This window comes from Oncorhynchus mykiss, chromosome 5 (genome assembly GCF_057628025.1).
Source record: "Oncorhynchus mykiss isolate SJ-2025 chromosome 5, ASM5762802v1, whole genome shotgun sequence".
Classification (NCBI taxonomy): domain Eukaryota; kingdom Metazoa; phylum Chordata; class Actinopteri; order Salmoniformes; family Salmonidae; genus Oncorhynchus; species Oncorhynchus mykiss.
The window spans coordinates 94389678-94412909 of NC_143026.1; the positions used below are offsets into that span (position 1 = coordinate 94389678).

Genomic DNA, 23232 nt, shown 5'->3' on the forward strand with positions numbered 1-23232 from the left:
GCTCTGTCTTCCTTCATCTAGCTCTCTTTCTTCATCCAGCTCTGTCTTTCTTCATCCAGCTCTGTCTTTCTTCATCTATCTCTGTCTTCCTTCTTCTAGCTCTGTCTTTCTTCATCTAGCTCTGTCTGTCTTCATCTAGCTCTGCCTTTCTTCATCCAGCTCTGTCTTCATCTAGCTCTGCCTTTCTTCATCTAGCTCTGTCTTCATCTAGCTCTGCCTTTCTTAATCCAGCTCTGTCTTCATCTAGCTCTGTCTTCATCCAGCTCTGTCTTCATCCAGCTCTGTCTTCATCCAGCTCTGTCTTCATCTAGCTCTGCCTTTCTTCATCTAGCTCTGCCTTTCTTCATCCAGCTCTGTCTTCATCCAGCTCTGTCTTCATCCAGCTCTGTCTTCATCCAGCTCTGTCTTCATCCAGCTCTGTCTTCATCCAGCTCTGCCTTTCTTCATCTAGCTCTGCCTTTCTTCATCCAGCTCTGCCTTTCTTCATCCAGCTCTGCCTTTCTTCATCCAGCTCTGCCTTTCTTCATCCAGCTCTGCCTTTCTTCATCCAGCTCTGTCCTTCTTAATCCAGCTCTTTCTTCATCTAGCTCTTTCTTCATCTAGCTCTGTCTTCATCTAGCTCTGTCAGAGAGTAAAATAGCATTTTCTAATCCTCCTCCTCTTCCTCCTCTTCCTCCTCTTCTCCTCCTGCCCCCCCCCCCTCCTCTTCCTCCTCTCCTCCTGCCCCCCCCCCCCTTCTCTACCTCCTCTCTGACATGGTGTCATCCTTACAGGAGAGGGCTGTGTGGCTCTGCGAGCGGCGGAGTCCTCCTACACAGAGTTCCACATCACATTGACTCATCACGGCGAGCGGACGGGCACCCTGGCGGGAGGTGTACAGTTAAGAACCTCAGAAGGCAAACAGACTGAGAAGTTATACGGTGAGGCTGACAGCCAATGACGTACTGCACCTGTAAAAGGTTTATATTTTTGTTGCTGAGCTCAACTATTTTTCTCTTTTTTGTCTACAGATTTCATCAAAGTGGAAAGGGATGATTCTGGTGCCTCTAAGGGAAAAGGACTTGATCTTATCAACAAGTGAGAACCTCCTTCTTCCCTCATGGCTACTTTGTAGCATTCAAGCACAGCTGACATGTTCTTTTAAAACTAATGAAAACTGACTTTGGTGGATTACCAAGTAAAAAAGATAAATATATATATATATATATATATATATGTTGGTAAACGTATAAGTGTGTATGAGCCTTTATTCTTTCCATTCCCTTTACCTGTTAGTTGTGAGATGAACATTTGGTCGTGTGTCCTGTTCAATAGGTTTGCTCTTCCCAGTGATATCACCAACCCCAGTTACATGGGGGTGGGCTTCAAGTCTGGAGGTGTGACAGACAGGGGCTGGAGCTACAGCATGTCCCCGAAATCAGGCTCCGGAGGTGGGTTCGGTGGTAGGGACCAGACCCATGGAAACACCTCTCCTAAAAAGACTGCTAACGACCGCAGCGCTGTGCGAAGCCCTACAGGAAAAGCATCCGATAACGTGTACGTTTGTCTTGGACTAGCTTAGATCTAAGAGAAAATATCTGATGAGATTATAGTTTTCAGAACTCCTGGTTTTCCCAGACAGTGACTCGTCTCCATTGAAATGGTTTCAATTGGTCAGTGTAAAGGGACTTTTGTTGAGGTGGCGTTGACCTCTAGTATGTAGAGTTCCATGATTTAGGCCTACTTGAAGTGGAAAAGAAATGGGACTGAACGATACTGTTGCAGTTTTCTCACAGAGCAGGCAATGTACTGAGAGTGAATAGATTGATACCCCAATGTAAGTCTGAAGCTGTACTCTGAATGACGTGTCTGTCTGTCTGTCTGCCTGTCTGCCGGTCTGCCTGCCTGCCTGCCTGCCTGCCTGCCTGTCTGTCTGCCTGTCTGCCTGCCTGTCTGCCTGTCTGCCTGTCTGCCTGTCTGCCTGTCTGTCTGTCTGCCTGTCTTCTTTTGTATGCTGTCTTCTAGTAGTGAGGGGGGGAAGCCAGCGGAGATGTTTGACAACCCTCTGTACGGCTCCATGGGGAAGGGAGGAGTTCCACGAGGAGCTAAAGACCAACCAGACCCTCAACGCTCCAAGGATCAGCTGACCCCTCCAGACCCCATCTTCTCCTTCACCAAACCCTCTGACCAGGACCCTGACCGGCCCCCGGTCCCCACCCCTCGTAACCGCTCTTACACCTGTTCTGAGACCAAGCCCCCGTCCTCCGTCAACACTGCATCAGCCTCGGCCCCGCTCCACCCCCCGACCTACACCAAGAACCCTGTAAAGCCCTCGCGCTCCGAGGGGGGCATGGTACAAACCACCAATAGACCACATCTGCCCATGAAGTCCCGCCCATGCCAGGCGGACATCACGCCCACTAAGCCTAAAGACTACAGAGACAGCTCGGAGCTGCCCAGCAAACTGCGTCCACCTACAAGGCCCATCCAGCCCCTCCCCAAAGAAGGTAAATCTACAGTTATTATCCCTCATGAAACGATCTATATCACGCAAGTAGTCTTAGTTCACATATCATGCAAGCAAGTTGCCTATAGCTTCTGTTGTCATGGTTTTAAACTTCGAATACCGCAGATGAAGCGGTTCTGTACATTAAACTATGCACATAGTCAACACAATAGGCTGATGAAAGAAACAGGTCTTTGTCTGTAGTAGAAATCTCTCTTCTTCTTTTTTTCCCAGCGCATCATGAGACAACTCAACCACCGAAGATGGGCCGTTCAGTGAAATGACTTTGTTTGCTTTTTTTGGCTGAAAACCCTCCTCCTCTTGTCCTATATGTTAAAATGAGATGTTGAATGGTGGCTAGTGTCAGTCACTGCAATGCTCGTCTTCCTGCCTCTCCAAACAAGTTTCTGTACGAACTCATCTTTGCATATGCATTAGGCTGTATTCATGGCACCGCTCTGGGGATTTGTGGAGTCCTCTGAAATAAGTATCATCGTTGTTCTTTTTTTTTGTTGCACAAATGCTGACAACTAGAAAAGCTCTTTAGATTATAGGAATCCTTTTTAAAGACTTGTACAACAATCTCAATTAAACTAAAGGGAATCGTACTCACCTGACTCTCCTTTTAATTTCTCACAGGCCCAGTGGCCAGGTATCCTTTATATATGTTAATGCTACCACCTGCTGGTTTGTAGATGGTATTGCATGAATGTGATTTTAATTATTTTTTTGACCCTTTATTTAACTAGACAAGTCAGTTAAGAACAAAGTAGTATTATTACAAGGAAGGCCTACTCCAGCCCCAACCACACTGGGCCAAATGTGGACCTCCCTATGGGACTCCCAATCACAACCGGATGTGATACAGCCTGGATTCAAACCAGGTACTATAGTGATGCTCTTTGCACTGAGTTGTAGTGCCTTAGACCACTGCACCACTCGGGTGCCCCAAGATACATTTACAATTATGTGGCCAACATAATTGGATTGACAAAGTTATTGTTTTTTTACCAACTGCATAGAATATATACAAAGTATATTAGTCTATTTAATATACTCGGTCCATGAATTAAAATAGTAATGAAAATTTTTTATAAATAGAATAATGAATTTTAATTAAAGCTGCATTCTGTATCTTTTTGGGCGACCAGACCAAATTCGCATAGAAATGTGAGTTATGGGCCTCCCGAGTGGCTCAGTGGTCTAAGGCACTGCAACATAGTTCCACTGGAGATTCTGGGTTTGAGTCCAGGCTCTGTCGCAGCTGGCTGTGACCGGGAGACCCATGGGGCGGCGCACAATTGGCCCAGCGTCGTCCAGGTTAGGGGAGAGTTTTGCCGGCAGGAATATCCTTGTCGCTCTAGCGACTCCTGTGACGGGCCGAGCGCAGTGCACTCTGACACGGTCGCCAGGTGTACGGTGTTTCCTCCGACACATTGGTGCGGCCGGCATCCGGGTTTAGTGTGCATTGTGTCAAGAAGCAGTGCGTTTGGGTTGTGTTTCAGAGGACGCACAGCTCTCGACCTTCGCCTCTCCCGAGTCCGTACGAGAGTTGCAGCGATGAGACAAGACTGTAACTACCAACTGGATACTAGGAAAAAAGGGAAGTTGAGGGGGAAAAGCAATGTGAGGTATAAGATGAAATGTAGCTGTCTTACACACACAGTACTACTGTACACAAACTAAAACACCGTACAAGCCATACTCAACACATTAAATACATTACCCTTATCATCATACACTTCTACAGAGCCATAGATCTGCCATTCCCATTGATAGGCAAGTTTAAGAAACTGTAGATCTGTTCTGTGTAATAGATCTGCCATTCCCATTGATAAGCCAGTCTAAGAAGCGGTAGATCTGTTCTATGTGTTATAGATCTGCCATTCCCATTGATAAGCCAGTCTAAGAATCGGTAGATCTGTTCTATGTGTTATAGATCTGCCATTCCCATTGATAAGCCAGTCTAAGAATCGGTAGATCTGTTCTATGTGTTATAGATCTGCCATTCCCATTGATAGGCAAGTTTAAGAAACTGTAGATCTGTTCTATGTGTAATAGATCTGCCATTCCCATTGATAAGCCAGTCTAAGAAGCGGTAGATCTGTTCTATGTGTTATAGATCTGCCATTCCCATTGATAAGCCAGTCTAAGAATCGGTAGATCTGTTCTATGTGTTATAGATCTGCCATTCCAATTGATAAGCAAGTCTAAAACGGTAGATGTGTGTTATTTCTATGCTTCCCGTTCTTAATCTTTGATAATGGAAAAATATATTTTGCAGTGGTTTAAATGGTACAAGAATAAGAGATCGCTGTATTGAATGGAAGCCATTTTGTTGACGCCATTTTGCGAGCTCCGACCCAGCTTTGCTATTTAGTGATTATTTTGTTGTTTTGTTATTACTTCATTATACTTTATTTTCTCTAAATGTATGTCTTTACATCTGTCTTTTGAACATCAGATCGGATTACAGAACCTTCAAAAATTATTCATACGGTTGATTTATTCCAAATTTGTTACAGTCTTAATTCAAAATGGATTAAATAAATACAAAATCTGACCCATCTACACACAATACCCCATAATAACAAAGTGAAAACATGTTTATTTAGATTTTTATTGTGCACATTTATTGAAAATGAAACACAGAAATACTCAGAAAGGAGATCCAAGGCACTCTTCATGTAATTAGTTAAAATGCCTTTATCAGTATGGCATGTTCAATAGAAACAGTTTTTTTAAATGACGCGTTTCGGCTGCATGGCCTTCGTCAGGGAGTACAAAAAAATAACACAATGTCCTCTTTTGAACAGCTTTTCCAATTAGCCATAATTAGAAGAGGGAGTGGTTACAAAATTGATTGGACACACCTAGTAAGCAATACTATACACATTAAAAAAGTGTAGCTATGTTATCATAAAAATACAACTCCAAGATAGAAGTATCAGAACACTTAGAAAGGTAGTTCTAACCTTAAATATGACTGGGATAGGTGTCAAGAATCAGAAAGCAATATATTCCATAGTACACTAGAACACAGCAAAACATGAACAACAACAGTCTAAACATAGCTGAGGGCAATTGAGCAAAATGTCCACTAGATGACAGCAAATGGACCTATCACGACCCTACAGGAAGGGTGAGAAATCCATATCTTCATTTAAACTAGGGTATTTAGTGGCCTATAGTTTGTAAATCCATATCTCCATTTAAACCAGGGCATTTAGTGGCCTGTAGTTTGTAAATCCATATCTTCATTTAAACCAGGGCATTTAGTGGCCTGTAGTTTGTAAATCCATATCTTCATTTAAACCAGGGCATTTAGTGGCCTGTAGTTTGTAAATCCATATCTCCATTTAAACTAGGGTATTTAGTGGCCTATAGTTTGTAAATCCATATCTCCATTTAAACCAGGGCATTTAGTGGCCTGTAGTTTGTAAATCCATATCTTCATTTAAACCAGGGTATTTAGTGGCCTGTAGTTTGTAAATCCATATCTCCATTTAAACCAGGGTATTTAGTGGCCTGTAGTTTGTAAATCCATATCTCCATTTAAACCAGGGTATTTAGTGGCCTGTAGTTTGTAAATCCATATCTTCATTTAAACCAGGGTACTTAGTAGCCTGTAGTTTGTAAATCCATATCTTCATTTAAACCAGGGTACTTAGTGGCCTGTAGTTTGTAAATCCATATCTTCATTTAAACCAGGGTACTTAGTGGCCTGTAGTTTGTAAATCCATATCTTCATTTAAACCAGGGTACTTAGTGGCCTGTAGTTTGTAAATCCATATCTTCATTTAAACCAGGGTATTTAGTGGCCTGTAGTTTGTAAATCTCAAAACTTTCCATTTGGTTTAACTGTTTCAGACGGCCCCCTTTTCTAATAGAGGCTGGAACATGATCAATACCCATAGCTTGTAGGGAGGCAGGGTTGCCATGGTGTAAGGACTTGTAGTGCCTTGCCGTGGGGTAAGGACTTGTAGTGCCTTGCCATGGTGTAGAGACTTGTAGTGCCTTGCCATGGGGTAAGGACTTGTAGTGCCTTGCCATGGTGTAGGGACTTGTAGTGCCTTGCCATGGGGTAAGGACTTGTAGTGCCTTGCCGTGGGGTAAGGACTTGTAGTGCCTTGCCATGGTTTAGGGACTTGTAGTGCCTTGCCATGGTGTAGGGACTTGTAGTGCCTTGCCATGGTGTAGGGACTTGTAGTGCCTTGCCATGGTGTAGGGACTTGTAGTGCCTTGCCATGGGGTAAGGACTTGTAGTGCCTTGCCATGGGGTAAGGACTTGTAGTGCCTTGCCATGGTGTAGGGACTTGTAGTGCCTTGCCATGGGGTAAGGACTTGTAGTGCCTTGCCGTGGGGTAAGGACTTGTAGTGCCTTGCCATGGGGTAAGGACTTGTAGTGCCTTGCCATGGTGTAGGGACTTGTAGTGCCTTGCCATGGTGTAGGGACTTGTAGTGCCTTGCCATGGGGTAAGGACTTGTAGTGCCTTGCCATGGGGTAAGGACTTGTAGTGCCTTGCCATGGGGTAAGGACTTGTAGTGCCTTGCCATGGGGTAGTCTTCATTACCTACCCGTATGGCGTACTTGTGTTCCACTAAGCGGTCTTGAAGGCGTCTCTTTGTCCGTCCAGTGTAGAACACCTTGCACTGTGGACATTCCAATCTATAGATGACATGAGTGGTTTTGCAGTTAATGAAATGCTTGACTTAATTTTCCATTTAGGAAGCTGTGTCAACAAAATACTTCTGTACCATATTACTGCAATGGTTGCACTGGTGTCGTGGAAATTTCCTGTATTTACCAAATCATGAGAGCAAACCACACACAAGTCAGAGTTAGTTATCACAAATTCCATCTTTAATTATATGAGCTCCATCACAACCCTGTGACTCTCAGATCAATTCAGTGTTTATCAATGAATTCTCTGAGTCCCTTACACATTGCAACTGAGATCCTTTATAGCAAAGACACACATAGCCAGACAGCATAATTTATCGTTCAGCTTTGTCTCCTAAACTATGTTATTTTCTCAAACTCAGAACCATAAACAAATCCTCACATCAACAGGCATATATCAAATCCATTCTATCTTGACAAGATCACATAGACACATTGACTGGCACACAGACATTGTGGAGCCAAGAGATACACGCTTGACCTCTCCCCTCTCTCCGGCCCAAGTAACTTAGTCCTGACAGAGAACAGATAACTGCAACCCCGCCACAGTATTATACAAACACATTCTGATGAGAAGTAACTTACACACATATGATGAATATAAAACATCTTACCTATGTTACCAACTAATTCTGATTATTCCCCAACACTGGTTACATTTAAAAGAGCCCTTGGGTTTGTGGTCAAGACAAGTTTTTTGAGAGTCACCCGGAAGATAACTGTGGACCAATTTGTTATTTAGGGTAGGACATCTCTTAAAGCTTATGACAGGTGTCTCAGGAAAGAATTGGCGTAGTAGCGTGTCACTTTGGATGATTCCCCAATTATTATTTTAATGTTCTCTGCTTCAGTGCTGTATCTTGTAACAAAATACTGATGTATCACGAGGCACTCCCCTTTGCAATAAGTGCTCTCTGTCAAGTCATCCAGCCCTTATACCTGCATCTTTCAGCACCTGAACGCAGTAGCCTCCATTCAAGAAGTCATTCTCCAATTCAGCAGATTTGACACTGTAGTCTGTTTCCTGATCACAGATTCTGCGGACTCTTTGGAATTGGCCATATGGAATGTTTTCTTTTAGCCTTTTGGGGTGGAAGCTGTCTGCCCTCAGAATGGTATTCCCATCTGTAGGCTTCCCAAAGATAGATGTGTGCAAACAACCTTTGTCATTTTTACTAATGACGAGGTCCCAAAAATGAATGTTGTCCTTGCTGTACTCCATAGTTAGTTTGATGTTAGGGTTAATGCTGTTAACTTGTTATGGTTGGGAGCAGTGTTGAGTAGCTTGGATGAATAAGGTGCCCAGAGTATACTGCCTGATACTCAGGCCCAGTTGCTAATATATGCACAGTATTAGTATATTAGTATATTTGGATAGAAAACACTCTGAAGTTTCTAAAACTGTTTTTGAATGTCTGTGAGTATAACATAACTCATATGGTAGGCAAAAACCTGAGAAAAAATCCAACCAGGAAGTGAGAAATCTGAGGTCTGTAGTTTTTCAACTCTTTGCCAATCGAATATACAGTGTCTATGGGGTCAAATTGCACTTCTTGAGGCTTCCACTAGATGTCAACAGTCTTTAGAACCTTGTTTGATGCTTCTACTGTGAAGGAGGGGAGAATGAGGGGATTGAGTCAGAGGTCTGCCAGAGAGGCATGAGCTGACCACGCGCGTTCACGTGAGAGTTAGCTTGAGTTCCATTGCATTTCTGTAGACAAAGGAATTCTCCGGTTGGAACATTATTGAAGATGTATTTTAAAAACATCCTAAAGATTGATTCTATACATCGTTTGACATGCTTCTACGAACTGTAATATAACTTTTTTGACTTTTCATATGAACTAAGTGATCGCGCATTGAGCATTTGGATTACTGGACTAAACGTGCGAACAAAAAGGAGGTATATAGACATAAATGCTGGACTTCACCGAACAAATCAAACATTTATTGTGGAACTGGGATTCCTGGGAGTGCATTCTGATGAAGGTCATCAAAGGTAAGTGAATATTTATAATGTTATTTCTGACTTCTGTTGACTCCACAACATGGCGGATATCTGTATGGCTTGTTTTGTTGCCTGAGCGCTGTACTCAGATTATTGCATGGTGTGCTTTTTCGGTAAAGCTTTTTTGAAATCTGACACAGCGGTTGCATTAAGGAGAAGTGTATCTATAATTCCATGCATAATAGTTGTATCTTCTATCAATGTTTATTATGAGTATTTCTGTAAATTGATGTGGCTCTCTGCAAAATCACCGGATGTTTTGGAACTACTAAACAAAACGCGCCAATGTAAACTCAGATTTCTTGATATAAATATGAACTTTATCGAACAAAACATACATGTATTGTGCAACATGAAGTCAAATGAGTGTCATCTGATGAAGATCATCAAAGGTTAGTGATTCATTTTATCTCTATTTCTGCTTTTTGTGACTCCTCTCTTTGGCTGGAAAAATGGCTGTGTTTTTCTGTAACTAGGTACTGACCTAACATAATCGTTTGGTGTGCTTTCGTCGTAAAGCCTTTTTGAAATCAGACATTGTGGTGGGATTAACAACAAGTTTATATTTAAAATGGTGTAAAATACTTCTATGTTTGAGGAATTTTAATTATGGAATTTCTCTTGTTTTGAATTTGGCGCCCTGCACTTTCACTGGCTGTTGTCATATCGATCCCGTTAGCGTTTTTAAGGTATTGGTGGAAGGAAATAAGTTCATCTTCTGAGCCGGACCAAAACAGGCAAACATCATCAATATAGCGTCCCCACCATATAATCCGGTCAAAGAAATGGTTATTAGAAGGATCCAAAATGAAGTCATTTACCCATTTACCCAAGTACAAACCAGCGTAGGAAGGGCTGGAGCTCCCATGGCACATACTTTGACCTGTTTAAAAATCCTGAAAGATAAAGATGTTATGATTAAGAGTCCATTCAGTCAGTGAGACAATGAATTCAGTAGGAGGCATCTTAGTCTCAGGCCGGTAACTCAAGAAATGGTGCATAGCTGCCAAACCTTGTTCATGCTCAATGGTGGTGTATAGAGACTCCACATCCATGGTGACTAAAAAGGAAGCTGTACCTATATTGTTAAATTCCTTAATGTTGTTCAACACCTCTGTGGTGTCTTGAAGATAGGCTGGGAGTGACGTCAGACAAGGCTTAATAAAGTAATCAGTGTATTTAGAGATGGGTTCTGTCAGACTTTCATTACCACTAATGACTGGTCTGTCTGCTAATGACTGGTCTTACCACTAATGACTGGTCTTACCACTAATGACTGGTCTCACCACTAATGACTGGTCTTACCAATTATGACTGGTGTGTCTGGGGGATTTTCAGGATGTTTGTGGACCTTTGGAAGAAGATAAAGAGAAACCAGACTGTCATTGAAAATATATTTTGAACTCCTTGTCTGAAATGTAGCCATTCTCCTTAGCTTCTGTGAGGATCCCTTTCACTTCAGTTTTTAGGTCCTCTGTAGGGCTGACGGTAAGAGATTGGTAGAATTCATCATTGTCTAATTGACGGTAGGCTTCTGTCACATATTTGTCTTTACTCCACACTACTGTAGCACCACCTTTGTCTGCTTTTTTTTAACCACAATCTGTTCATTTTTGGACAATGATTCAACTGCATCCTGCTCCGTCTTAGAAAGATTGCGTCGTGTTTGGTTGGGGTCAATTTTATCCTTAAACAGATTCTCCACATCAAAATTCACTTTCTTAGCAAATGTATTTCGTGTGGCATTCTGGACGATGGGACAAAAAGTGGACTTGGGCTTAAAAGGTGTTTTTGAGGGAACAGAAACTGCCTGATCTGAGACACTGGCGTCTGTAGTTGGAGAGATGTTTTGTTTGTACCAGGCCTTCAGATGTAGATTCCTGTAGAAATGAAATAGGTAAATCTTTGTATTAAATTCATTAGTTGAATATGTGGGGGCAAAGGACAGTCCTTTAGACAATACCCTTATGCAATCATCAGATAGGGGTTCTCCAGAAATGTTGATCACAGCCTTGTTCTGGTCCTGCTCCGTGTGGTTGGATAGTCTTGATTTCTTCCTCCCCCTCCATGTCGGCCTCGTCCAGATCTAGGCTTCCTCCTCTGCGGATGTGATTCTGAATTCTTGTGCATTGGTTTTCTCCAGGCAAAGACCTTGCCATCTCTATAGTCTACTTCATCTCTTCTAAATTTTCTTAGCTTGTCTTGCTTCAGTGTCAGAGTGAATGTGTCTACTTTCTCTTTCAAGATCTCATCACATTGTTCTTTGTTAGAATTGTCACTATGTTCAGTGATTTTCCTTTTTACTTCTTCAATTTCTGTTTGGACGACTTGTCTGTCCTTTTTAGATTGTTCTATTAGAAGTAGCATTAGGTCAAAAGAACACTTGTTGAGAATAGCCTCCCATTTATCTCTAAATTCAGTTTTACCGTGTGCTCCATTAGCTGGAAACTTCATAATAAGGAGTCCTCTGGGGATTAGGCCTTTCCTCCAGCAGTCAGACAAGGTGATAGAATTGAGGTCAAGTTTGGTATCTTTCTCCATAAGGTGTTGCAAGTCTCTGTAAGCCTTGTTCAAGCCCATTCCAGTATTCTCTGTGGCCGTCATCTCATCTAGCAATGAGGTAGTGGTAATAATCCTTTGGCCCTCTTCATGGGAATAGGAAAATCTTGTAGCCTCTAAGGGTAAAATCCATAGTTTGAGTTGTAAAATGTCCTCAAAAACACAAAGAAATTACTGTGGAGCTGCTTCCTCTAAGCACCACCCAAGTGCTATGCTTAACTAGTAGAAAGAGGAGAAAGGGAAGCGCTACTAAGGTACACAATAGTACATTTTGGTAGATAGAAAGGTTTAAATGAAGATATGGATTTATCACCCTTCCTGTCGGATCGTGATAGGTCCATTTGCTGTCATCTAGTGGATATTTTGCTCAATTGCCCTCACCTATGTGTCATGACGCTGGCCTAGGGGTAGGTTTATGACAGTCATAAATACCTCTTCCCCCTTTTTCCTCTCTCTACCCTACTGATGTGACTATTGAAAATCCCTTGGTTAACATAGAGATTCTGGGAACATCAGAAGGTGGGGGGAAATGAACCATATTCTGGTAATCTGACCAGTTTGAACATATGCGTTGGTACTTAATGAATATGATGTCAGTTCGGTTGTCATCTGAGACATTCTCATCAATGATAGGATGACATAAACAGTACAGTGGAAAGTCTACACATTATAGTTATCAGATTCATATGGAATTGTTATGCAATTTAAACGTTTGAATATGAAATTATTTGTGAGGGGATGAAATGTGATTTTAGCTTCTAAAATGGGAGAATTGTGTTTTCATGAGTGAATTAGGCCTGACTCAGTGGCCCGCCCACGTGAAAAAATATTGGTTATAAACTATGAAACACGCTCTCCTCTCCCTTCCTATATAAAGCCTTGACGACAATATAACTTTCTGTTCCGGTACATTAGGATGATGATCCGATGTCAGAAGGGTTCAGATAATAACTATAGAACAAAGCCAACCTCAGCGTGAACTTTGGTTGCAAATGGTATGAACTTTGAACTCTTATTCGCTACAGAAGTGATACCTCCTAGCCGTTGAGTTAGCAACAGCAGCTGCAAACGTGGGCTAGGAAAGAACAGACAGAGTATCACGTCTACCACACAACGACGTTACTGCAACGTATCCAATTTACCACCAGAGACATTCTTCCGAGGACAGAACGATCTCTGTTGGCCAACACGACCAGCATCTACGACCAACCTACCGAAGCGCAGCTCAGAGTAAATATTTATTGCATTTTCCTTTTCCAAACGGGTGGTAATTTAGAATGTATAAGATTCTGTATTCACGGTAGAGTAGCTGCCTACGGCCCGATAGAGACATCGCTTCTCCCTTTGTTCTTCAGTCTTCCCGCTCTTTCACTCAAACCCAGCCCCCTTTCCTTTGGGCAACCAGCTGTCATATCTGTTCCGTCCACTAGGGACGTTTTCCTTTATGACATAATTTGTAATCCAGGTATGATTAATTCTGTGTATATGTAATTCTGTGTGATTAGTTAGGTATTTAGTAAATAAATAATTAAACCCAATTTTGTATTGCTGATTCAACTTGTTAGCCAGGGTTTGTGAAGATAACCAAGAATTTACAACTTTCAGATGAGACTGAAATAAGGTGACGATTAATATTGACCGCTATTGATGTAAAATAATACTAGGTCTTTAAGAGTTTATTCGGAAGATAACAGCTCTATAAATATTATTTTGTGGTGCCCCGACTCTCTAGTTAATTACATTTACACCGATTAGCTCAATCAGGTGATATTAATTACAGAGAAAGGATTTTATAGAATAGCATGTCATATCACTTAATCCGGCATAGCCAAAGACACGACATATGTTTAAACTGTTGTTGTTCATGTTTTGCTGTGTTCTAGTGTACTATGGAATATATTGCTTTCCTATTCTTGACACTTCTCCCAGTCATATTTAAGGTTAGAACTACCTTTCTAAGTGTCCTGATACTTCTATCTTGGAGTTGTATTTTTATGATAACATAGCTACACTTTTTTAATGTGTATAGTATTGCTTACTTGGTGTGTCCAATCAATTTTGATTTCTCTTCTAATTATGGCTAATTGGAAAAGCTGTTCAAAAGAGGACATTGTGTTATTTTTTTGTACTCCCTGACGAAGGCCATGCAGCCGAAACGCGTCATTTAAAACTCTGTTTCTATTGAACATGCCATACTGATAAAGGCATTTTAACTAATTACATGAAGAGTGCCTTGGATCTCCTTTCTGAGTAGGGTTTCTAACCCTGTGTTTCATTTTCAATAAATGTGCACAATAAAAATCGAAATAAACATGTTTTCACTTTGTTATTATGGGGTATTGTGTGTAGATGGGTCAGATTTTGTATTTATTTAATCCATTTTGAATTAAGACTGTAACAAATTTGGAATAAATCAACCGTATGAATAATTTCTGAAGGTTCTGTAATCCGATCTGATGTTCAAAAGACAGATGTAAAGACATACATTTAGAGAAAATAAAGTATAATAAAATAATAACAAAACAACAAAATAATCACTAAATAGCAAAGCTGGGTCGGAGCTCGCAAAATGGCGTCAACAAAATGGCTTCCATTCAATACAGCGATCTCTTATTCTTGTACCATCTAAACCACTGCAAAATATATTTTTCCATTGTCAAAAATTAAGAACGGGAAGCATAGAAATAACACACATAGAACAGATCTACCGCTACTTAGACTGGCTTATCAATGGAAATGGCAGATCTATAACACATAAAACAGATCTACAGTTTCTTAGACTGGCTTATCAATGGGAATGGCAGATCTATTACACATAGAACAGATCTACAGTTTCTTAAACTTGCCTATCAATGGGAATGGCAGATCTATAACACATAGAACAGATCTACCGCTTCTTAGACTGGCCTATCAATGGGAATGGCAGATCTATTACACATAGAACAGATCTACAGTTTCTTAAACTTGCCTATCAATGGGAATGGCAGATCTATAACACATAGAACAGATCTACAGTTTCTTAAACTTGCCTATCAATGGGAATGGCAGATCTATTACACATAGAACAGATCTACAGTTTCTTAAACTTGCCTATCAATGGGAATGGCAGATCTATGGCTCTGTAGAAGTGTATGATGATAAGGGTAATGTATTTAATGTGTTGAGTATGGCTTGTACGGTGTTTTAGTTTGTGTACAGTAGTACTGTGTGTGTAAGACAGCTACATTTCATCTTATACCTCACATTGCTTTTCCCCCTCAACTTCCCTTTTTTCCTAGTATCCAGTTGGTAGTTACAGTCTTGTCTCATCGCTGCAACTCTCGTACGGACTCGGGAGAGGCGAAGGTCGAGAGCTGTGCGTCCTCTGAAACACAACCCAAACGCACTGCTTCTTGACACAATGCACACTAAACCCGGATGCCGGCCGCACCAATGTGTCGGAGGAAACACCGTACACCTGGCGACCGTGTCAGCGTGCACTGTGCTCGGCCCGTCACAGGAGTCGCTAGAGCGACAAGAATATTCCTGCCGGCAAAACTCTCCCCTAACCTGGACGACGCTGGGCCAATTGTGCGCCGCCCCATGGGTCTCCCGGTCACAGCCAGCTGCGACAGAGCCTGGACTCAAACCCAGAATCTCCAGTGGAACTATGTTGCAGTGCCTTAGACCACTGAGCCACTCGGGAGGCCCATAACTCACATTTCTACGTGAATTTGGTCTGGTCGCCCAAAAAGTTACAGAACGCAGCTTTAATTAAAATTCATTATTCTATTTATTAAATTTTTTCATTACTATTTTAATTCATGGACCGAGTATATTAAATAGACTAATACACTTTGTATATCTTCTATGCAGTTGGTAAAAAAAACAATAACTTTGTCAATCCAATTATGTTGGCCACATAATTGTAAATGTATCTTGGGGCACCCGAGTGGTGCAGTGGTCTAAGGCACTACAACTCAGTGCAAAGAGCATCACTATAGTACCTGGTTTGAATCCAGGCTGTATCACATCTGGTTGTGATTGGGAGTCCCATAGGGAGGTCCACATTTGGCCCAGTGTGGTTGGGGCTGGAGTAGGCCTTCCTTGTAATAATACTACTTTGTTCTTAACTGACTTGTCTAGTTAAGTAAAGGGTAAAAAAATGAATTAAAATCACATTCATGCAATACCATCTACAAACCAGCAGGTGGTAGCATTAACATATATAAAGGATACCTGGCCACTGGGCCTGTGAGAAATTAAAAGGAGAGTCAGGTGAGTACGATTCCCTTTAGTTTAATTGAGATTGTTGTACAAGTCTTTAAAAAGGATTCCTATAATCTAAAGAGCTTTTCTAGTTGTCAGCATTTGTGCAACAAAAAAAAGAACGATGATACTTATTTCAGAGGACTCCACAAATCCTCAGAGCGGTGCCATGAATACAGCCTAATGCATATGCAAAGATGAGTTCGTACAGAAACTTGTTTGGAGAGGCAGGAAGACGAGCATTGCAGTGACTGACACTAGCCACCATTCAACATCTCATTTTAACATATAGGACAAGAGGAGGAGGGTTTTCAGCCAAAAAAAGCACAAAGTCATTTCCCATCTTCGGTGGTTGAGTTGTCTCATGATGCGCTGGGAAAAAAAGAAGAAGAGAGATTTCTACTACAGACAAAGACCTGTTGCTTTCATCAGCCTGTTGTGTTGACTATGTGCATAGTTTAATGTACAGAACAGCTTCAGCTGCGGTATTCGAAGTTTAAAACCATGACAACAGAAGCTATAAGCAACTTGCTTGCATGATATGTGAACTGAGACTACTTGCGTGATATAGATCGTTTCATGAGGGAAAATGACTGTAGATTTACCTTCTTTGGGGAGGGGCTGGATGGGCCTTGTAGGTGGACGCAGTTTGCTGGGCAGCTCCGAGCTGTCTCTGTAGTCTTTACGCTTAGTGGGCGTGATGTCCGCCTGGCCTGGGCGGGACTTCATGGGCAGATGTGGTCTATTGGTGGTTTGTACCATGCCCCCCTCGGAGCGCGAGGGCTTCACAGGGTTCTTGGTGTAGGTCTGGGGGTGGAGCGGGGCCGAGGCTGAGGCAGTGGTGACGGAGGACGGGGGCTTTGTCTCAGAACAGGTGTAAGAGCGGTTACGAGGGGTGAGGACCGGGGGCCGGTCAGGGTCCTGGTCAGAGGGTTTGGTGAAGGAGAAGATGGGCTCTGGAGGGGTCAGGTGATCCTTGGAGCGTTGAGGGTCTGGTTGGTCTTTAGATCCTTGTGGTCCTCCTCCCTTCACCATAGAGCCGTACAAACATCTCCTCTGGCTTCCCCAATTTCATCAACAGTATAAACTACCTGGTTATCCACCTCTGGGAATGTTTTTAACCCTAAACTGTTTCAGTAGCTACCACTTTTGTCCTTTGACTTTTAATTCTCATCGTTGCACCTTCCTCATGTTGGAAAGTATTTTCATTGTCTGATAATGAGTTTGTAATAAATTTGTCTGTAACGTTGTCACTCGTCTGCTTTGCTGCATGGTTTATTTGCTCCTTCTTGGTCAGGTGGTGTTCTCAATGGTTCAAACCTCTCTGGGATATGTGGCACCTGGCCAAAAAGCCAGTGAAAATGCAGAGCGCCAAATTCAAATAAATTACTATAAAAAATCAAACTTTCATGAAATCACAGATGTAAGATACCAAATTACAGCTACATGTGTTGTGAATCCAGACAACATGTCAGATTTCAAAAAGGCATTTTTGCGAAAGCAAACGATGCTTATCTGAGAGTAGCACCTCCGTAAACAAAGAGAGAAAACATATTTCAACTCTGCAGGCGCGACACAAAACACAGAAATAAAAATATAAATCATGCCTTACCTTTGACAAGCTTCTTCTGTTGGCACTCCTATATGTCCCATAAACATCACAAATGGTCCTTTTGTTCTATGAATTCTGTCGATATATATCCAAAATGTCCATTTATTTGGCGCGTTTGATCCAGAACAAACACTGGTTCCAACTTGACTACAAAATATCTCAAAAGTTACCTGTAAACTTTGCCAAAACATTGCCACAACAAAACAAACTTTGCCACAACTTTAGGTATTGTTTAAAGTAAATAATCGATAAAATTGAAGACGGGATGATCTGTGCTAAATACAGGAAGAAAACAAACTGACGCTACCTTTCTGGTCACGCGCCTCTATCTAACAGTACACTACAAGTGACCCTCGTTTTGAACAGGGCTACTTCTTCATTACACAAAGGAAAAACCTCAAACAATTTCTAAAGACTGGTGACATCCACTGGAAGGAACTGCAAGAAGGTCCCTTAGAAATCTGGATTCCCAATGAAAATTCTTTGAAAAGTGACCTCAAAAAAAGAAAAATCTGAATGGCTTGTCCTCGGGGTTTCGCCTGATAAATAAGTTCTGTTATACTCACAGACATGATTCAAACAGTTTTAGAAACGTCATAGTGTTTTCTATCCAAATCTACTAATAATATGCATATCTTATCTTCTGGGGATGAGTAGCAGGCAGTTGAATTTGGGCATTTCATCCTGACGTGAAAATACTGCCCCTTGTCACCAAGAAGTTTAAATAAAGGGGACACTTTTTAAATTTCTTTATTTCACCTTTATTTAACCAGGTAGGCCGGTGGAGAACAAGTTCTCATTTGCAATTGCGACCTGGCCAAGATAAAGCAAAGCAGTTCGACACATACAACAACACAGAGTTACACATGGAATAAACAAAACATAGTCAATAATACAGTAGAACACAAGAAAACAAAAAGTCTATATACATTGAAATGAGGTAAGATAAGGGAGTTAAGGCAATAAATAGGCCATGGTGACGAAGTAATTACAATATAGCAATTGAACTCTGGAATGGTAGGATGTGCAGAAGATGAATGTGCAAGTAGAGATACTGGGGTGCAAAGGCGCAAGATAAATAAATAAATACCGTATGGGGATGAGGTAGATAGATGGGCTGTTTACAGATGGGCTATGTACGTACTGGTGTAGTGATATGTAAGCTGCTCTGATAGCTGATGATTAAAGTTAGTGAGGGAGATGTGAGTCTCCAGCTTCAGTGATTTTTGCAGTTCGTTCCAGTCATTGGCAGCAGAGAACTGGAAGGAACGGCGGCCAAAGGAGGAATTGGCTTTGGGGGTGACCAGTGAAATATACCTGCAGGAGCGCGTGCTACGGGTGGGTGCTGCTATGGTGACCAGTGAGCTGAGATAAGGCAGGGCTTTACCTAGCAAAGACTTATATATGACCTGGAGCCAGTGGGTTTGGTGATGAATATGTAGCGAGGGCCAGCCAACGAAAAGCGTACAGGTCGCAGTGGTAGGTAATATATGGAGCTTTGGTGACAAAACGGATGGCACTGTGATAGACTGCATCCAATTTGTTGAGTAGGGTCTTGGAGGCTATTTTATAGATGACATCGCCGAAGTCGAGGATCGGTAGGATGGTCAGTTTTATTTATGTTTGGCAGCATGAGTGAAGGATGCTTTGTTGCGATATAGGAAGCCGATTCTAGATTTAATTTTGGATTGGAGATGCTTAATGTGAGTCTGGAAGGAGAGTTTACAGTCTAACCAGACACCCAGGTATTTGTAGTTGTCCACATATTCTAAGTCAGAGCCGTCCAGAGTAGTGATTGATACTGGACGGGCGGGCGGGTGCGGGCAGTGATACACTAAACTCCATCCGTGTAAATCTCTCTAGGACAAGGTGACTTTTATAAATATATTCGCTGTATTTACCCGCCAAAAATAGGCTGTCATAGTAAATAAGAATGTGTTCTTCAACTGACTTGTCTAGTTAAATTAAGGTAAAAAAAAATATCATGAAACGTTAATTTGCTGCTAATGTGGCTATCATAAAGAACTACATCATAAAGAACTACAAATACCATGATAATCTGGACGAGACTGCCAATCGAGGCTGAGGCAAGAATCCCTGGTTTAGCTATTTAATGTTAGCTACATTTAGTCATGAATACATAGGCTGAATTTCTTTAAGTTGACAATTCTGTGAACCTGTCTTGTGAAAGTTTTAAATTGATACAATACCTGTTAGCAAAGGTGTCAGCTAGAGATGACGTGCAAGAGCATGCTGGGATTTGTAGTCTTGCATGGTGTCTACTTTGATGCCAATTAGCATTTTCGAATCTGAGATTAAACAGAGCCGAATATATTGATAAAAGTCACCTTGTCCGAGAGAGATTCACATGTTTAAAACCCAGGGCTTTATTTCATGCTTATCCTGGAGTGATATTTTGATAATCATTTACATTTGAAATGTTTCTGACATTCCCTATGTGGAAAAATGAATGTTGGAAAAACGATTGGAACCATTTCCCTGTTTGAGGTGTTATGGGTATTATGACACCTCCACTGTGGGGCTCTATGGAGTTGGCAAGAGCATCAACTGATCTGGGACCAGGCTAGGGGTTGGGGGCTGTTGGTGGGGGGACCAGGCTAGGGGTTGGGGGCTGTTGGTGGGGGGACCCGGCAAGGGGTTGGGGGCTGTTGGTGGGGGGACCAGGCTAGGTGTTGGGGGCTGTTGGTGGGAGGAGACAAGGCTAGGGTTTGGGGGCTGTTGGTGGGGGGACCAGGCTAGGGGTTGGGGGCTGTTGGTGGGGGGACCAGGCTAGGGGTTGGAGGCTGTTGGTGGGGGGGACTAGGCTAGGGTTTGGGGGCTGTTGGTGGGGGGACCAGGCTAGGGGTTGGGGGCTGTTGGTGGGGGGACCAGGCTAGGGGTTGGGGGCTGTTGGTGGGGGGACCAGGCTAGGGGTTGGGGGCTGTTGGTGGGGGGACCAGGCCAGGGGTTGGGGGCTGTTGGTGGGGGGACCAGGCTAGGGGTTGGGGCCTGTTGGTGGGGGGGACCAGGCTAGGGGTTGGGGCCTGTTGGTGGGGGGGGACCAGGGTAGGGGTTGGGGCCTGTTGGTGGAGGGGACCAGGCTAGGGGTTGGGGCCTGTTGGTGGGGGGACCAGGGTAGGGGTTGGGGGCAGTTGGTGGGGTGACCAGGTTTGGGGTTGGGGGCTGTTGGTGGGGGTCCAGGCTAGGGGTTGGGGGCTGTTGGTGGGGGGACCAGGCCAGGGGTTGGGGGCTGTTGGTGGGGGGACCAGGCTAGGGGTTGGGGCCTGTTGGTGAGGGGGACCAGGCTAGGGGTTGGGGCCTGTTGGTGGGGGGGACCAGGGTAGGGGTTGGGGCCTGTTGGTGGAGGGGACCAGGCTAGGGGTTGGGGCCTGTTGGTGGGGGGACCAGGGTAGGGGTTGGGGGCAGTTGGTGGGGTGACCAGGTTTGGGGTTGGGGGCTGTTGGTGGGGGTCCAGGCTAGGGGTTGGGGGCTGTTGGGGGGAGACCAGGGTAGGGGTTGGGGCCTGTTGGTGGGGGGACCAGGCCAGGGGTTGGGGCCTGTTGGTGGGGGGACCAGGCTAGGGGTTGGGGCCTGTTGGTTTGGGGACCAGGCTAGGGGTTGGGGCCTGTTGGTGGGGGGGACCAGGCTAGGGGTTGGGGCCTGTTGGTGGGGGGGACCAGGGTAGGGGTTGGGGCCTGTTGGTGGAGGGGACCAGGCTAGGGGTTGGGGCCTGTTGGTGGGGGGACCAGGGTAGGGGTTGGGGGCTGTTGGTGGGGTGACCAGGTTTGGGGTTGGGGGCTGTTGGTGGGGGTCCAGGCTAGGGGTTGGGGGCTGTTGGGGGGAGACCAGGGTAGGGGTTGGGGCCTGTTGGTGGGGGGACCAGGCCAGGGGTTGGGGCCTGTTGGTGGGGGGACCAGGCTAGGGGTTGGGGCCTGTTGGTTTGGGGACCAGGCTAGGGGTTGGGGCCTGTTGGTGGAGGGGACCAGGCTAGGGGTTGGGGCCTGTTGGTGGGGGGACCAGGGTAGGGGTTGGGGGCTGTTGGTGGGGGGACCAGGCTAGGGGTTGGGGGCTGCTGGTGGGGGGACTAGGCTAGGGGTTGGGGCCTGTTGGTGGGGGGACCAGGGTAGGGGTTGGGGCCTGTTGGTGGGGGGACCAGGCCAGGGGTTGGGTCCTGTTGGTTGGGGGACCAGGGTAGGGGTTGGGGCCTGTTGGTGGGGGGACCAGGGTAGGGGTTGATGCCTGTTGGTGGGGGGACCAGACTAGGGGTTGGGTCCTGTTGGTGGGGCGACCAGGCTAGGGGTTGGGGCCTGTTGGTGGGGGGACCAGGGTAGGGGGCTGTTGGTGAGGGGTTAATATTTTTTTTGCACAGAAAGACTTGCCAAACTGTTTCCCCCTGAAGGTGCCTTTGTTGTTGGCTAGCTCAATTTTACCACAATGCTTCTTGTCATTCATCTCTTATTTTGGGGGGATTTTTGAAAAGCTGACGACTCTTACATTTATGTATTCGATAGAGCAGCATTATTAGCTGATGTTTGAAATGACTGTCCAGATTCTACCCTGGTTATTTTTTTCTTCTATGTTCATGTTTTTCAGAAACATGGTGCTGTATGCAACATTAATATACGGAATTGTCTGTCTGAATGTTCCCATGATCAATGAATGCTCTGCTTTTGTTTTCCCTTTAAGATTGAGAGTTTTCTCTCCTCAGTTGTTTTCTTCATAATGTAACACAAAGGGACTAATCAGTACACTGATTCTTTTGCTAAACCATTTGCTCCAAATGGGAAAAAAATGCAAACGAGAGTTTCTATTGGATAAAAATCAGGTAGGTCCCGCCCCGTTTCATTCCGTTTTCTCTGTTTGATTGTTTGTTTCTTAAATGAGTTCCGTTAAATGAATACACCCCAGGATATTTAAGCGCTGAATATATTATTTTGATTACTTCTTTGATATTTGGTGTACACAAAACCTTGTTTGAAACCTTTGCATTTGCCGTTAAATCAATTGAATGTATGGGCTATATACAATATGTGTACGGCTATATAATGCCAGGGGGATAGTTACTTACACAATAGACCATATCTACATGTACATACTACCTCAATCAGCCTGACTAACCTGTGTCTGTATGTAGCCTCGCTACTGTATATAGCCTCGCTACCGTATATAGCCTCGCTACTTTTATAGCCTCGCTACTGTATATAGCCTCTCTACTGTATATAGCCTCGCTACTGTATATAGCCTGTCTTTTTACAGTTGATTTTATTTCTTTACCTACCTATTGTTCCCCTAACACCTTTTTTTGCACTGTTGGTTAGAGCCTGTATGTAAGTATATCACTATAAGGTCTACTACACCCGTTGTATTCAGCGCACGTGACAAATAAACTTTGATTTAACCAGATTGCTGAGTGTATAACTCAATATTAGGAAGGTGCTCCTAACGTTTGCTATACACAGTAGACCAGTGTCTTGAACAAGCAGAATTCTCTTCTTTCTTCTGTTAAGGGTTGCGTCAATCGAATCTGGTATCACGATAAGTATGACACTGAGTTGCCGAATTGTATACTATGTACTTTTTATTAGCTAAGCAATAAGTGGTAAATGCAATGTTCGTATATACGGGCTCTCTGTCAC

The 23232-nt window shown here is 43.5% G+C and overlaps 2 protein-coding genes across 3 annotated transcripts in view; one reads left to right on the plus strand and one right to left on the minus strand.

The window, feature by feature from the left end:
- LOC110524859 (phosphatidylinositol 3,4,5-trisphosphate 5-phosphatase 1) overlaps positions 1-3090 on the plus strand; it is a 44639-nt gene extending 41549 nt beyond the window's left edge. The window contains exons 23-27 of one of the 2 annotated variants that reach the window (XM_036978951.2): positions 774-920; positions 1011-1077; positions 1315-1536; positions 2005-2486; positions 2720-3090. In XM_036978951.2, coding sequence (XP_036834846.2) covers positions 774-920; positions 1011-1077; positions 1315-1536; positions 2005-2486; positions 2720-2769 — 968 coding nt within the window. In that variant the 3' untranslated portion in view covers positions 2770-3090. The remainder of the gene's footprint in view (positions 1-773; positions 921-1010; positions 1078-1314; positions 1537-2004; positions 2487-2719) is intronic. The other variant, XM_036978952.2, reaches the window with a different exon arrangement.
- Positions 3091-16001: 12911 nt separating this feature from the next.
- Positions 16002-17111, minus strand: LOC110524866 (uncharacterized). The gene is made up of 2 exons (XM_021604822.3): positions 16590-17111; positions 16002-16356 (listed from the first exon to the last, which is right to left on the minus strand). Exons 1-2 carry the CDS (start codon positions 17017-17019, stop codon positions 16253-16255), a joined length of 534 nt encoding a protein of 177 aa, XP_021460497.3. The 5' UTR covers positions 17020-17111; the 3' UTR covers positions 16002-16252.
- Positions 17112-23232: the final 6121 nt, after the last annotated feature.

Coding starts and splice junctions, on each gene's coding strand:
- LOC110524866 (XM_021604822.3), bottom strand. CDS start 17,019: ATGGTGAAGGGAGGAGGACCACAAGGATCTAAAGACCAACCAGACCCT. Junction 16,357..16,589: donor CCAGCCCCTCCCCAAAGAAG/GTAAATCTACAG, acceptor TTTTTTTCCCAG/CGCATCATGAGACAACTCAA.